Source organism: Balaenoptera ricei, chromosome 2, assembly GCF_028023285.1.
Source record: "Balaenoptera ricei isolate mBalRic1 chromosome 2, mBalRic1.hap2, whole genome shotgun sequence".
Taxonomy (NCBI): Eukaryota; Metazoa; Chordata; class Mammalia; order Artiodactyla; family Balaenopteridae; genus Balaenoptera; species Balaenoptera ricei.
The window spans coordinates 95597582-95614869 of NC_082640.1; the positions used below are offsets into that span (position 1 = coordinate 95597582).

At 34.5% G+C, this 17288-nt stretch overlaps 1 protein-coding gene across 2 annotated transcripts in view; it reads left to right on the forward strand.

The window, feature by feature from the left end:
* The window catches only part of FAM227B (family with sequence similarity 227 member B), a 290963-nt gene that overhangs the window by 30190 nt on the left and 243485 nt on the right, over nucleotides 1-17288 (forward strand). For both annotated transcript variants that reach the window (XM_059913331.1, XM_059913330.1), the window contains exons 4-7: nucleotides 1506-1573; nucleotides 6226-6261; nucleotides 6727-6831; nucleotides 10603-10701. In XM_059913331.1, coding sequence (XP_059769314.1) covers nucleotides 1506-1573; nucleotides 6226-6261; nucleotides 6727-6831; nucleotides 10603-10701 — 308 coding nt within the window. The remainder of the gene's footprint in view (nucleotides 1-1505; nucleotides 1574-6225; nucleotides 6262-6726; nucleotides 6832-10602; nucleotides 10702-17288) is intronic.

A 17288-nucleotide genomic window follows, 5' to 3' on the forward strand; every position in this document is an offset into this window, starting at 1 on the left:
CTGGAGCTTGCTGGCCACTGGGTGGAGCTGGGTCTTAGCGTTGAGCTGGAGATCTCTGGGAGAGCCCTCACCAATTTATATTACGTGGGGCCCAGAGGTCTCTGTTGGTCCAGTGTCCTGAACTCGGCTCTCCCATCTCAGAGGCTCAGGCCTTCCATCAGGCCACAGCACCAAGACCTTGTCAGCCACATGGCTCCAAAGTGACCTCTCTGTGATGCTCCCGAGGTTATAGTCATAGAGCTTTGTCAAAATGAGAATCACCTGTGATAAGAGGGTGCCCTTGGCTCCTGTGGCATCTCTGAGATGCACAGTGAGGTTGGTTCTTTGAGTTGGAAAGACTGAAAACTGGATTAAACTGGCCACTGCAGGAAGCACTCCTGCTGCCTAGATGAAGAAGCTTTGCTCCTCATATATGTCTTAAGAATGATACTGGTTGTACTTATAAAGTATTTTCTGTGTATTAAATAAATATAATAGTTATATAGCTATTTAATATCCTTTTTTGGACCTTGAGTTTTCAAAATCTGAGAATGTGTTTAAATACAATACTATTAAATTCACTACTGTTACAGTTTTCTTATTGAATTTTTTTTTTGACTGCGTTGGGTCTTCGTTGCTGTGTGTGAGCTTTCTCTAGTTGCGGCGAACGGGGGCTACTCTTTGTTGCATCGCAGTGGCTTCCCTTGTTGCGGAACATGGGCTCTAGGCGTGCAGGCTTCAGTAGTTGTGGCATGCAGGCTCAGTAGTTGTGGCATGCAGGCTCAGTAGTTGTGGCTTGCAGGCTCCAGAGCGCAAGCTCAGTAGTTGTGCCACATAGGCTTAGCTGCTCTGCGGCATGTGGGATCCTCTTGGACCGGGGCTCCAAACTGTGTCCCCTGCATTGACAGGCAGATTCTCAAGCACTGTGCCACCAGGGAAGTCCCTTATTGAATTTTTAATTATTTTAATTTTAAAAAATATTTTTGAAATTATACAAGCTACATATATATAGTCGTGTGTGGCTATATAAACATATAGGGAGAGAGAGAGCACATGTGTATGCTTTTAAAAAATAATTTTCTATATATTCATTGTCCTCAATGTGTAAATATCAGAGCTTGGACTCAAGTCTAGGTTATCTGACTTCAAAGCCCCCCATAGTCTTTCACTGGGCCATGCTCTAAAGTACTGTACTGTATTGAATATAAGGTGACCGTGAAACAACCAAATGTAAGTGGCTCAGCTGTTTGAAAAACATGGGCTTGTTCAGTAGTAAAGGATTAAGGTAAAACTTTGGATATAGGAATAAGTACTAAAGATATATTAGTTGGAGCGTGACATTTCTAAATAGCAAAAGGAAACAGGAGATATAATTATTTAACTAAGACTGTGTGTGTCTAGCATTATGGTTGTCAAAATAGTTGATCTCATTGGTTTTATATATAATCTACTTAAAGTATTTAAATTTTTTCAATTTTAAAGGCTATTTATATATTTATATGTTGTGAATTCTCATTTTTTTAAAGGTTCTCATGGAAAATTGGAACAATATAAGGCATTTCTAAGGAATTACTGTAAGGGAAAGAAGATAATGGTATTGTATTTGTTTTCATCTTCCTTAAAAAATTATATTTTCACAGAAAATATAATCACTATAATTTCATAGATAAGTACTAATAACATTAAAAAATTTCCTTTTAGTCTTTTATCATCTATCTATCCCTGTGTTTTTAAAATATTTGGACTCATATTTTTCTTTACACACTCAATATGAGTGTTGGCATTTTCACATCACTACAAGTTATTTGAAGACTTATATTTCATCCTCTGGTTATTTAAAAATTTATGACATTTTAGGGATACAGGTCCTATATCAGTCATTTTCCTTTAGGAAAAAAATAAGTTATTTTTACTGCCTGTAGAATTACTTTGTTAATTTTTTTAAAAAATCTCTTTGAGAGTTTGATTAGAATTATATTTTGAATTATTTTGAGAAACTTAGTCCTTTTCAAAAATACATTCTCAAATTAAAGCTATAAAGACTTTAAGTGCTACCACTTGTCCATCCACCTCCTTAAATGTTTTTTAAATTTCAAAATTACTTTTTATGTTTTTTTCCTGATTATGACTAAGGTAGTCATTTTAGAAAATTAAAACAGATAAACACTAAAAAGGCACGCATCTTAATTTTATCATTTATAAATAAATTACATATATCTCACTATTGTCATTTTCATTGTTCTTTAAAAATTTTTTAGAAAATTCAAATTAAACTGTATTTCTAATTCATTAAATGTTTTATGGAATTTTCATCATTAAATATCATTCTACATCATTTCAAAAATAAACTAATGTAATAGCCCTTTTGTTGGACGTTTAGGTTAGTTTTCATTATTCATTATTATTTACAAAGGTGCTGTGAACATATTTGGAGCTAAAAATTGTGCTTATGCATGATTATTTTCTTAATATAAATTTCAGAAGTGGAACCACATGGGAAAAATGTAAAAAGCTAAGTGTTTTGATACATACTGCCAAAATGTTTTCTAGAAAGGTGGCATCAATTTGTATTCGTAACAAAAGAGTTTGTGATTGATCCCTTACCCATCCCCTTGTCAATATTTAATATTATATTTTTTAATGTTTGCAAATTGATAGGCATAAATGTTATCAGTTGCATACATTTCACTAATGAAGTTGATTTTTTAGGTTTTTATTAGCTTTTGTGTTTCAATTATTATGAATTGCCTATTTATGAACTTTGGGCATTTTTTAGCTGTTCTATTTCTAAGAGCTGTTTATGCTTTAAAACTATTAACCCTTCTCAGTAGCATATGTTATACATACTTATATTACTTTCTTGGTTGACTTTTAACCCAAAAGTAGTTTTTCACTGTATAGAATTTTACATTTTCATGAATCTATAATTTTTATTGAAATCTTCTGCCTTTAGTGCCATAATATTAAGAAAGCTTTCTTCATTACAAGATCATACATATATTCACCTGTGTTCTGTTATATTGTTCTTACAGATTTATTTTTTTGTGTTTAACTCCAGTGTTTATTTTTGTGTAAGGGAGTAAAACATAAGGATGTTATTTTAGGCCTATCAGTAGATTTGTGTGCTTTTTTTAAGATTTATTTTTTTATTGAGGTAACATTGGTTTATAACATTATGTAAGTTTCGTGTGTACAACATTATATTTCTACTTCTGTATACCCTACAGCATGCTCACCACCAAAATACAGATTCTGCCTGTCACCACATATTTGATCTCCTTTACTCATTTAGCCCTCCCCACTACTCCTTCCCCTCTGGTAACCACTACTCTATTCTCTTTATATGTGTTAGTTTTTCGTTTGGTTTGGTTTGTTCATTTTTTTTGGTTTGTTTTTGCTTTTGTTTTTTGTTTTTATATTCCACATATACTCACGTAAAAACGTGTGATTTTCTTCATATAAGTTCTACACATTCCCTGTTAAATGTATTCCTAGGTATCTTAAATTTTTTATTACTAATGTCCATGAAATTAGTTTTCCATTATGTCATTAAATGGGTTATTGTTGGTATATAGGAAATTATTATTGGTATAGGTATATTACTCAACAATGTTACCAGTTTCTCATCTTGTCTGACTGACTCAGAAAGAATGCTAGTACTTTGCTATTAGGTACAACTTTAAATGTTTAGATAGCTTTTTTTTCAGATTAAAGAAATTTACATTTACTCCAAGTTTATTAAAGATATATGGATGTGGGTATAGATGTAGATTAAATATTAGATTTGAATATAGATATCACTGTGCACAAAAACTAAAAACATCTTCATGGTTTGAAATGGAGAGGAAAATAATCCACTGTGATGATAGCAAAAGCTATTTTAAGCCTTTCATGTGTGAATGTGGCCGATTACATTAACAGCTTTTCAGAAGTTGAACCATTCTTATATTAGGATATATTTTTCATGCATTACTGGATTTGGTTTGCTCTTTGGATTTTACATCTGTGTTTGATAAGTTATGATTATCTTTTTTGGTTTTGGTATAAAAATTATACAAACTTCAGAAAATGAGTTCCTTAGCTTCATCTCTTTAGTCTATAGATAGTTTGTTGAATATAGGGATATCATTTGTTCTTGATGTTTGGCAAAAGTTGCTTGTGAACTTTTCTTGATTTTATTTATATTTTGCAGAGGGAATAGGTAGGTTGGTAGAAAAGCTGTCTGGAAGTTAACAGGCCCATAAATGCCAACTTGTGTAGATTGTCAAAACATGATATTCAGTGAGAAAAAGCAAGTTACCAAGTAATATGTACAGTTAATATCATTCCTTTAAATTTTAAAAACATACCAAAAGTCTGTATATTCTTTCTATATATATATATACACATATATGTAAAGGTATTTTAATGGAATTGAGGGGGTACAAACCAAACAAATGATAGTGACTATCTCAAGGAGGGGGGAACACACGGTTTGAACTAGAGATCATGGTAAAAAGGGATCTAATTTTATATTTTATTATATGTAAACTTCATATTTTATCTTAAATAGTCTTAAGCAAATACTAAAATAACAGTAATCCATTCTAGGTTGTGGGAACATGGGAACACTGGTAGTCACATTATTCATTGTGATTTCTGTATTAATTTTCAAAAGAATTTCAAAAATTCTAATGAATTTTATCAGATGACTTTCCAGGATCTATTGAAATGACCTTTAGATGAATTACACTAACAAAAGTTTTAATAATAATTTTTATTAAATATGTTTTTTGGCTGCATCGGGTCTTCGTTGCTTCACGTGGGCTTTTCTCTAGTTGCGGCGAGCAGGGGCTACTCTTCATTGCAGTGCACAGGCTTCTCATTGCAGTGGCTTCTCTTGTTGTGGAGTGTGGGCTCTAGGCACGTGGGCTGCAGTAGTTGTGGCTTGCGGGCTCTAGAGCGCAGGCTCAGTAGTTGTGGCGCATGGGCTTAGTTGCTCCGTGGCATGTGGAATCTTCCCGGACCAGGGCTTGAACCTTTGTCCCCTGCATTGGCAGGCAGATTCTTAACCACTGTGCCACCAGGGAAATCCAAGATTTTAACGTGAATTATTTATATTTTTGTGGTATCTTTTCCAGGTTGTATGACCAAGAACTAGTTCTGTGTTACTATTACTCTGTTCCTTGAAAAGTGTTTCTTTGCTTCCTGCAGAATAAAGCCAGGACTTTGAGATTAACATTAACATCTTTCTAAATCTGATGCCGTCTTTAATGACCAATTATATCTGTACCTGTCAAGCACACAGCCTTTTTTCTTATAATTGATCTCACTTTCCTTCTCTTTTTTATCCCTTTGCACATTTTTAAAAAATGCCAATAATGTGATCCTCTTTCATTTAGCAATCTGTAATCATCCTTTCAAATTGGTTTCCTATGTCTTCTCTTAAATAATATATGTATGTGTGTATGTGTATAAAATTTGCCTGTAAGCTTATGTATTTGGGGGAGGAAATGGGTATATGGAAAATAATAAACAATATATTAACATGTCGTCTAAATGATCAAAAACTAATTTATACAGAAGACTTCTTATTTTCTGTGTAAAGTAGTGCAGTGGACACAAAGATGTGCCTCCCAGATTCCCCTTCAAGGAAGGACCCGTTGCCCCAACTGCTAAGAGTGCTGTTAGGGGACACCCTTCAGCTGCAGCCCCTTCAAGGATTGCCTCTCACAGAGAGAATTTCCTCTCCCAAGTAAACGACCATCCAGGAGCCACTCACAATGACTAATCAAGTCGGAAACAGAAAGGCCTGGCAGTTTCAACCCAGTGCAGGACAACTACTATGGGTCCTTTCAATTCACAAGCTCTGCTTAGGGTCAGGGCTGTTAGACTTGCATCATAGCTGACTTCTCAATCTTCCCTCTCCTCTTGCCTTCCATAGATATTGATCCCAAAGGCACTCCCAATAAACATTCCGAACACTAAATTCCACCTCACAGTCTGTTTCCCAGTGGACCCAAACTGCAATAAGTAGTTTGTTTATATTCTATCATAGCCCTTATCTCTTTGTGTTTTGTATACGTATCTGATTCCTCTCTTGCCCTCTGACTAACTTGAGGGCAAGGAATATCTTTGCATTCCCAGCGTTCTAGGCCTCAGTAAGAGATGCATACACACACACACACACGTTAACTGAACAAAGTTACAAAGTATAAAAATTCTTAAATTTAGAATTTTAAAGATTTTATTTTAAATGTTTTCCAGCTTTCAGATGACATGGAGACAAAGAAGGATATAGAGGTATTTACAATTTCTGTTTTATGAGATTATATATCAAAAGTATTATGTGGATCTAAAAGAATGTTTACAATAAGATAGATATAGCTATAAATTTAGATAGGGTCCCCAGGAGAGAAAGTTGGAAACAAATACAGAAGCATTCTTTTTCTGCCTAGTCCATTTCTTTATGTGTAGTGTAGCTAAAATTCTTGGTAATTTGAGCTATGTCAAAATTAGTTCTGAAGTAATTGTTTTTACTTTTAGATTTGGCATATGAATATGTCAGTGCTCTTAATTTCATAGAAACAGATAATATGAAGATTTCTCTTAGGTGGGATAAATATATTTTACTTATTTTTAGTAAAAATATGTAAAATAATTATGTTAATGAATGATAGTTAAATATCTGTTTTCTGTAATCATATGAGACTACTATACTGAAAAGAATGAAGTAATTCCTGTTCTGTGGTATTTCCCTCTTTCTAGGGTTGCAACTTCCCAGGATTCAGAACAAATGAGCTTACTCAACTACCCAGACATTTGAATGCTGAACGAATTTATCTTTTTATTTTAAAAGCCCATAACTTTGAGGTATGTAAACATTATTTTATTTTTATTGTGTGATATATTTTGAGAATATGATTTAATGAATTAGACCTTAATTTAAAGCTATGACAGAGTAGGTGTTAAGCAAGATTTAATTCTTTTGGGCATTAAGTCTGGCAGGAAAGACCAGTGACATTTTTAACGCCCTAATCTCCAGAAGAGAATGTATTAGATTCTGTGTTACTGCCCCAGGAGTCTGAGGTTGCCCGTGTGCATTGGCTTGGCATGTGACTGTAACAGGTGTTTCACTCTCCCTCTTCCTGCTCTATAGCTCAGGATATGTTAGCCTGCTCATTTTGATCCCAAAATAATTTATGAGAGCCCTTCCCCACAACCCTACCTTTTGAACCTCCAAGTGTCTGGGGAATTTTTAAGAAATATCCCTACAGAGTAGCCAATTGATGAAAAACTGCAGGCATAGGAAGGTAACTAGATCATTGGACACTGATTGCCAGGGATAGGACGAGGGCTGAATGGTTACTGGTATTGATTTCCCACCCACTTAAATATTAAGCGGTCACCTAAAAAGGTTTCTGTTGCCTGGGGACGTGAACAGTGCTCCTTGTACCTCCAGGCAGATTCCTCTCGAGACAGTTCTCTAAGATGAACTTGGCCCCTAGTAGGCCCTCTTCCCATCCCTCACCCCCAGCTTTCCTGTGGCTCTTTCTTTCTCAACACAAAATCCCTGTTTTCTCTCCTGCTATAGTACTCTATAGTCCTTCAGAAGGAGTATAATCAACCATTAAATTTGGATGAATCAGCTCCAGCCATTATTTTCTGCCCATTTTTCCCTCTCTTCAAGATGGAAGAGAGTGTATTACTTTAGTGTTCCATCTTCAAGAGACAGTATTCCAAGAAATAATCTGATTAACCTGACTTGGGTCTCTTGTTTGCCCCTCAGTTAGGGAACCATAGAGCACCTCAGTTGAAAACTCCACCTAAAATGATTCAGTAATGACACTCTCTTTTATTTTCCATGCTAATACAGATGCTTTTCAATTCTCTTTTATGTTTTATGGGATTTGGGTGAGAGGGAAGGCTTAGTTTGCCATCTTGATCACCTGATACCATTTTTTTTAGAGAAAAACAATAGATGGTAATTGTTATGCCTGGATCATGAGCTTATTTGTTACTTTCTCTGACTATTTTTTCCAAAGCTTCCTCAGGGAAAAGGTTTGACTGTAAAAAGAAATTAATACAAAGTATTGTTAAAATAATCTTATAAATGTTCTAGACAATATAATCTTTTTAACTCTCACATTCTGTGTTCTAAAATGGGACTATATTTTAACTATGGATGCATGTACATCACAGTCATATAAACAAGGCATAGAAGTACAGCTATGATAAACATTTCATATGGTTAACTTGGAGGACGCTGGCATTATTGAAAGAAGTAAGAAAGTGAGGAGTGTAAGTAGGTATGGGTTTGGGGGAAGGGGTGCACAGGATATGACAAGCAGCTGTGTGTAGGATATTTTGAGTTTGTGTACCAGTGGTATATCTAGGTATATATAACCAGTGTTTTATTTGTTAATACCCCTCCCTGATTTCAAAAAAGAATTTAAATTGGCTTGCTAGAGCATGCACAATGCAATGGCATTGAGATAGATGATGACATTAAAGTGAAGAGAAAATAAGTGTAGGAAAATAATATCAGAGGGAAGGTTATTTCATAGAAATGCTTATTATAACATCTGAAACTTGGAAAAAGAAGGTTAAAGGGTTACTGTTACATGCTTGAAGGTGAGGGAATCCGTGGAATTGCCTGGATTCACGTAACCCCATCCAAATACATTCCTAAACGTATAGTCATAGATTAAGTTAAGATAAAGTATAAATTATCCCCTTTACCACCCAGAACGGACCCTTGGCTACAGATGATGCTCAGTAAAAATTTTATTGAATTGAGTGAAAAGGGGCCTATATTTTGAGAAAGCTGAGCCACAAAGATACAGATATACACAAACAGAAATTCAAGAGAACATTAGAAGTAGTTTTATCCAACCTAGGACCTGTATTAGGAGAAAAAGTTCCAAGTCAGATAATGTATAGGTTTTAAGGTATGTTTACATTTATTTGAATCAAAAAAGTATCACAAAAGGGTAGAGGGTGATGGAGGAAAGTACCATTTAACTTTTTAAGTTGGGTTTGGGGTTTTTTGGCCGATTTCTGTTTTTGGTTGTTTTGACTAAATACTGATATATTTTAAAGAATTTGGAATTTTCCTGAAAAAGAAAGTTAGTGATACTAAACATAACCAAAGCTTAGAATAGAAGCAATCATGCAGTTAGTTTACACTAAAAAGCATGTTTGCTTGAAATTTGCAAATAATTTCAACAAAAAATATTCAGATTTTCTCCTTTATTTTAATTTTCTACTTTTTTCTTTATGTACTTCTCATATGTTTTTGTAATTAAGAAGTGCTAAATAAGTTGAAACTGTTACCAATGCATATACTATACTTAGTGGCCTATGAAGGAGAAGTGCTCCCACAGTATGCATGACAAATAATCTCCTTGGTATAAACGTTTGCACGGTATCCTTTTTGTAGACTTGTACTTGAGGAACAGAAATTCATACCTATGGATTTCATTAAAAGAATTCTTGAACTCTACTGAATCTGGCATTACAAACTTTTAGTGAATAAAATAAAATGACTATTGAAGGTACCTATTTAAACCAAGACTTACAGTCTCTAGTAGTCATGGTAAATTAACTTTATGTGCCAATTTTGATGAATTGCTTAGAAAGAACACTATCTTTAGGGTCTAGACTTATGATGGGGCCCATTGGGTTAGAATCCCATGATTGTTGATACCTGTCTTCAGCATAAAAGGGAAATTGTTAACATATGTCTTGGATTTTTGCTATTCCTGGTCTAGCCTACACTGTCATTTCAGTGACTACTAATCAAATGTGATTATTGAGAATATGAAATATGCCCAGTGTGACTCAGCTGAATTTTTTTTTTTATGAAGTATGGTTGTTTTACAGTGTTGTGTTAGTTTCTGGTATATAGCAAGGCAATTCAGTTATACATATATATATATATATATATATATATTCTTTTTAAGGTTCTTTTCCATTATAGGTTATTACAAGGTATTGAATATAGTTCCCTATGCTATACAGTAGGACCTTGTTGTTTATCTATTCTATATATAGTAGAGTGTATCTGTTAATCCCAAACTCATAATTTATCCCTCTCCCCTACTTTCCCCTTTGGTATCCATAAGTTTGTTTTCTATGTCTGTGATCAGCTGAATTTTTAAATTTTATTTATTTTAATTATATATAAATTTTAAAATTAATACTTGATTCAGTTATTGAACAACTTTCAATTATGGTTGAAACAAAATTACAATCATATAGTTTACAAAATCTAATTATGACCTAGTATTTATGATGAAAATTTATGTTCAAATTGAGATGTGCTATAAGTATAAAATATACACTATATTTCAAAGACCTAGTACCCAAAAGAATGTAAAATATTTCATTAATAATTTAATAACAATTATGTATTAAAATATATTTTAAATATATTTGGTTAAACAAAATGTCACTAAAATTTCACCTTTTACTTTTACTTTTTTAAAATGTTTATTAGAAAATATATATATGGCTCACATTAAATTTCTATTAAGCAGTGGTAGTTTATAACTATTAAATACACACTCTTTATAAAGCCTATTTACAGTAACATGTCTTATAATATTATTAATTTGATCTCCATGTGTCTTTTTTCCATAGGGAAAAATTTTTAAAATCTGGAAGACTCATTTTCTCTCAGAAGCCTCTGTTGCTCTTTTGCATGATTCCTTTTGGTGGTGGTTTCTCCATAAATTTAAGGTATAATGATATTTTTTAAACTTCTTTTTTTTAAAGTTGATTTGCAGCATAATTAATTTTTCAGTAGAGGTAGCACTGGTACAAAAAATGTTTTTCTGATCCTGTCACAGAGCTTGGTTTTTTAGTATTCTGCACATGTTAGGAATCCTGTTTGAAATCTAGAGTTCTTTCAGAGAAGTTAAAACCTTAATATGGATTTCAAAGATCCAGAGTCTTTATTAATCAGAAAAAGATTAGTGAAATCAAACACTGTAGTGAGTAATAAAGTTGTAGCTTTACTCAATACTGTAATGTGCTGATGAACACAAAACAGAATATCCACTGCAAATCAGTGACATTGAGGGAGGTTTCACTTAGAAAACACTCTACAATATCAGATGGGGAGAGGGTCCTCACGTGATTCAGAAAGATAAAAGCTCTGCTTAGGATTAAAAAGAGAAAGACGTGGGTATCTGGGAAGCAATAAGAGAATGGAAATAAGCAGTACCCGAGTCTTACATTAGAGAATGCGTGAGCCTGGAAAAAGTGGTGAATACCAATGACTGCCATGTGGCCTCTGGATCTAGAAGGATGGAAAGTAGGGTAACGCAGGGGATCGCAGTCTAAGCATTAAGAAGGTGTGCTACCCCATCAGGGGAGCCTAATAACAGGCTCAATTCTTCACCTCCCCACCTCAAATTACCCAAAGAAAACTGCTAATGGATTCTTTCATACCATGAAGGAATGGGTGTTACTAATTTTACATACAAACCATTTACATAGAGCTTCATGTTAGAATAATTAATGTAATTCTAGGTAAGATTATCTGTACTATGTTTCTATTATTGTTAGGAGTTGAATGAGGGATAGGAAGTGGTGTATCAGTTCTACAAAGGTAATTACATAGGGAAATTTGTGCAATCAGAGTTTCATTACCTTAAATTTCTTTCTCTAGATCTGAATCTCAAATTTATGTTTTTCCATGATAGAACATGAGAAGAAGCATTACTTTCCCACTTAAATCTGTTAGGATTATATATAGCAAGTTTTTGAAGGAAACATAATCTAGCAATGTTTCTAGTAACTTTGTCAAGCCATATAATATTATTTTGAACAAACAGATTTGACACAAAGATATTAATGACCCATTACATATATAGGATTATCCTTGGAATAAACAAGGATTAGAAATCTTTTCATCTTTAAGCAAGCTATTCTCTAGAAACTACTGGCTTCCTAAAATTAAAATGCAGTAATTAAGTAATAATTTTTTTGACATCTTTATTGGAGTATAATTACTTTACAATGTTGTGTTAGTTTCTGCTGTATAACAAAGTGAATCAGATATATGCATACATATATCCCTATATCCCCTCCCTCTTGCATCTCCCTCCCACCCTCCGTATTCCACCCCTCTAGGTCGTCACAAAGCACTGAGCTGATCTCCCTGTGCTATGTAGCTGCTTCCCACTAGCTAGCTATTTTACATTTGGTAGTGTATATGTATCAGTGGTACTCTCTCACTTTGTCCCAGCTTACTTTTCCCCCTCCTCATGTCCTCAAGTCCATTCTCTACGTCTGTGTCTTTATTCCTTTCCTACCCCTAGGTTCATCAGAACCATTTTTTTTTTAGATTCCGTATATATGTGTTAGCATATGGTATTTGTTTTTCTGACTTACTTCACTCTGTATGACAGACTCTAGGTCCATCCACGTCACTACAAATAACTCAATTTCGTTTCTTTTTATGATTGCGTAGTATTCCATTGTATATATGTGCCACATCTTCTTTATCCATTTGTCTATCGATGGACACTTAGGTTGCTTCCACGTCCAGGTTATAGTAAATAGTGCTGCAGTGAACATTGTGGTACATCACTCTTTTTAAATTATGGTTTTCTCAGGGTATATGCCGAGTAGTAGGATTGCTGGGTCATATGGTAGTTCTATTTTTAGTTTTTAAAGGAACCTCCATACTGTTCTCCATAGTGGATGTATCAATTTACATTCCCACCAACAGTGCATGAGGGTTCCCTTTTCTCCACACCCTCTACAACATTTATTGTTCGTAGATTTTTTGATGATGGCCATTCTGACCAGTGTGAGGTGATACCTCATTGTAGTTTTGATTTTCATTTCTCTAATGATTAGTGATGGTGAGCATCCTTTCATGTGTTTGTTGGCAATCTGTATATATTCTCTGGAGAAATGTCTGTTTAGGTCTTCAGCCCATTTTTGGATTGGGTTGTTTGTATTTTTGATATTGAGCTGCATGAGCTGTTTGTATATTTTGGAGATTAATCCTTTGTCAGTTGCTTCATTTGCAAATATTTTCTCCCATTGTGAGGGGTGTCTTTTCTTCTTGTTTACGGTTTCCTTTGCTGTGCAAAAGCTTTTAAGTTTCATTAGGTCCCATTTGTTTATTTTTGTTTTTATTTCCATTTCTCTAGGAGGTGGGTCAAAAAGGATCTTGCTGTGATATATGTCATAGAGTGTTCTGCCTATGTTTTCCTCTAAGAGTTTGATAGTGTCTGGCCTTACATTTAGGTCTTTGATCCATTTTAAGCTTATTTTTGTGTATGGTGTTAGGGTGTGTTCTAATTTCATTCTTTTACATGCAGCTGTCCAGTTTTCCCAGCACCACTTATTGAAGAGGCTGTCTTTTGTCCATTGTATAATCCTGCCTCCTTTATCAAAGATAAGGTGACCATATGTGCAAGGATTTATCTCTGGATTTTCTATCCTGTTCCATTGATCTACATTTCTGTTTTTGTGCCAGTACCATACTGTCTTGATTACTGTAGCTTTGTACTATAGTCTGAAGTCAGGGGGCCTGATTCCTCCGGTTCCGTTTTTCTTTGTCAAGATTGCTTTGACTATTTGGGGTATTTTGTTTTTCCATACAAATTGTGAAATTTTTTGTTCTAGTTCTGTGAAAAATGCCACTGGTAGTTTGAAATGGATTGTATTGAATATGTAGATTGCTTTGGGTAGTATAGTTATTTTCACAGTGTTGATTCTTCCAATCCAAGAACATGGTATATCTCTCCATCCGTTTGTATCATCTTTAATTTCTTTCATCAGTGTCTTATAGTTTTCTGGATACAGGTCTTTTGTCTCCTTTGCTAGGTTTATTCCTAGGTATTTTATTTTTTTTGTTGCAATGGTAAATGGGAGTGTTTCCTTAATTTCTCCTTCAGATTTTTCATCACTAGTGTGTAGGAATGCAAGAGATTTCTGTGCATTAATTTTGGATCCAGCTACTCTACCAAATTCATTGATTAGCTCTAGTAGTTTTCTGGTAGCATCTTTAGGATGCTCTATGTATAGTATCATGTCATGTGCAAACAGTGACAGTTCTACTTCTTCTTTTACGATTTGGATTCCTTTTATTTCTTTTTCTTCTCTGATTGGCTAAAACTTCCAAAACTATGTTGAATAATAGTGGTGAGAGTGGGAAACCTTGTCTTGTTCCTGACCTTAGAGGACATGGTTTCAGTTTTTCACCATTGAGAATGATGTTGGCTGTTGGTTTGTCATATATGGCCTTTATTATGTTGAGGTAGGTTCCTTCTATGCCTACTTTGTGGGTGTTTTTTTTTTCTTATTATAAATGGGTGTTGAATTTTTTTGAAAGCTTTTTCTGCATCTATTGAGATTAGCATATGGTTTTTATCCTTCAATTTGTTAATATGGTGTATCACATTCATTGTTTTGCCTATATTGAAGAATCCTTGCATTCCTGGGATAAAGCCCACTTGATCGTGGTGTATGATCCTTTTAATGTGCTGTTGGATTCGGTTTCCTAGTATTTTGTTGAGGATTTTTGCATCAGTGTTCATTAGGGATATTGGCCTGTAGTTTTCTTTCTTTGTGACATCTTTGTCTGGTTTTGGTATCAGGGTGATGGTGGCCTCATAGAATGAGTTTGGGAATGTTCCTCCCTCTGCTATATTTTGGAAGAGTTTGAGATGGATAGGTGTTAGCTCTTCTCTAAATGTTTGCTAGAATTCGCCTGTGAAACCATCTGGTCCTTGGCTTTTGTTTGTTGGAAGATTTTTAATCACAGTCTAAATTTCAGTGCTTGTGATTGGTCTGTTTATGTATTCTATTTCTTCCTGGTTCAGTCTCAGAAGGTTGTGCTTTTCTAAGAATTTGTCTGTTTCTTACAGGTTGTCCATTTTGTTGGCATATATTTGTTTGTAGTAATCACTCATGATCCTTTGTATTTCTGCAGTGTCAATTGTTACTTCTCCTTTTTCATTTCTAATTCTGTTGATTTGAGTCTTCTCCCTTTTTTTTCTTGATGAGTCTATCTAATGGTTTATCAATTTTTTTATCTTCTCAAAGAACGAGCTTTTAGTTTTATTGATCTTTGCTGTTGTTTCCTTCATTTCTTTTTCATTTATTTCTGATCTGATCTTTATGATTTCTTTCCTTCTGCTAACTTTGCATTTTTTTTGTTCTTTCTCTATTGCTTTAGGTGTAAGGTTAGGTTGTTTATTAGAGATGTTTCTTGTTTCTTGAGGTAGGATTGTATTTCTGTAAACTTCCCTCTTAGAACTGCTTTTGCTGCATCCCATAGGTTTTGGATTGTCGTGTTTTCATTGTCATTTGTTTCTAGGTATTTTTTGGTTTCCTCTTTGATTTCTTCAGTGATCTCTTGGTTATTTAGTAGCGCATTGTTTAGCCTCCATGTGTTTGTATTTTTTACAGATTTTTTCCTGTAGTTGATATCTAGTATCATGGTGTTGTGGTCGGAAAAGATACTTGATATGATTTCAATTTTCTTGAATTTACCAAGGCTTGATTTGTGACCCAAGATATGATCTATCCTGGAAAATGTTCCATGAGCACTTGAGAAGAAAGTGTATTCTGTTGTTTTTGGATGGAATGTCCTATAAATATCAATTAAGTCCGTCTTGTCTAATGTGTCATTTAAGGCTTGTGTTTCCTTATTTATATTCATTTTGGATAATCTGTCCATTGGTGAAAGTGGGCTGTTAAAGTCCCCTACTATGATTGTGTTACTGTCGATTTCCCCTTTTATGGCTGTTAGCATTTGCCTTATGTATTGAGGTGCTCCTATGTTGGGTGCATAAATGTTTACAATTGTTATGCCTTCTTCTTGGATTGATCCCTTGATCATTATGTAGTGTCCTACTTTGTCTCTTGTAATAGTCTTTATTTTAAAGTCTATTTTGTCTCACATGAGAATTTCTACTCCAGCTTTCTTTTTATTTCCATTTGCATGGAATATCTTTTTCCATCCCTTCATTTTCAGTCTGTATGTGTCCCTAGGTTTGAAGTGGGTCTCTTGTAGACAGCATTTATACGGGTCTTGTTTTTGTATCCATTCAGCCAGTCTATGTCTTTTGGTTGGACCATTTAATCCATTTACATTTAAGGTAGTTTATCGATATGTATGTTCTATTACCAATTGTTTTTGGTTTGTTATTGTAGGTCTTTTCCTTCTCTTGTGTTTTCTGCCTAGAGAAGTTCCTTTAGCATTTCTTGTAAAGCTGGTTTGGTGGTCCTGAATTCTCTTAACTTTTGCTTGTCTGTAAAGGTTTTAATTTCTCTGTCAAATCTGAATGAGATCTTTACTGGGTAGAGTAATCTTGGTTGTAGGTTTTTCCCTTTCATCACTTTAAATATGTCCTGCCACTCCCTTCTGGCTTGCAGAGTTTCTGCTGAAAGATCAGCTGTTAACCTTATGCGGATTCCCTTGTATGTTATTAGTTGTTTTTCCCTTGCTGCTTTTATTATTTTTTCTTTGTATTTAATTTTTGATAGTTTGATTAACATGTGTCTTGGTGTGTTTCTCCTTAGATTTACCCTTATGGGACTCTCTGCGCCTCCTGTACTTGATTGATTATTTCGTTTCCCATGTTAGGGAAGTTTTCAAATATAATCTCTTGAAATATTTTCTCAGACCCTTTCTTTTTCTCTTCTTCTTCTGGGACCCCTATAATTCGAATGTTGGTGCATTTAATGCTGTCCCAGGAGTCTCTGAGACTGTCCTCAATTCTTTTCATTCTTTTTTCTTTATTCTATCCCTGGCAGTTATTTCCACCATTTTATCTTCCAGCTCACTTATCTGTTCTTCTGCCTCAGTTATTCTGCTATTGATTCCTTCTAGAGTATTTTTCTTTTCAATTATTAAGTTGTTCATCACTGTTTGTTTGCTCTTTAGTTCTCCTAGTTCCTTGTTAAATGTTTCTTTTATTTTCTCCATTATGTTTCTGAGATTTTGGATCATCTTTATCATTACTCTGAATTCTTTTTCAGATAGGTTGCCTATTTCTCTTCATTTATTTGGTGTTGTAAGTTTTTACCTTGCTCCTTTGTCTGTAAGATAATTTTTTGTCATTTCCTTTTTTTTTTTTCTTCTGATGGGTGGGGCTGTATTCTTGTCTTACTGGTTGTTTGGCCTGAGACATCCAGCACTGGAGTTTGCAAGCAGTTGGATAGAGCCAGGTCTTGGTGCTGAGATGAGCACCTCCGGGAGGCCTCACTCCGATTAATATTCCCTGGGGTCTGAGTTTTTCTGTTATTCCAGCTTTTTGGGCTCAGAGCTCCCATCACAGGAGTTCAGGCACGACCTC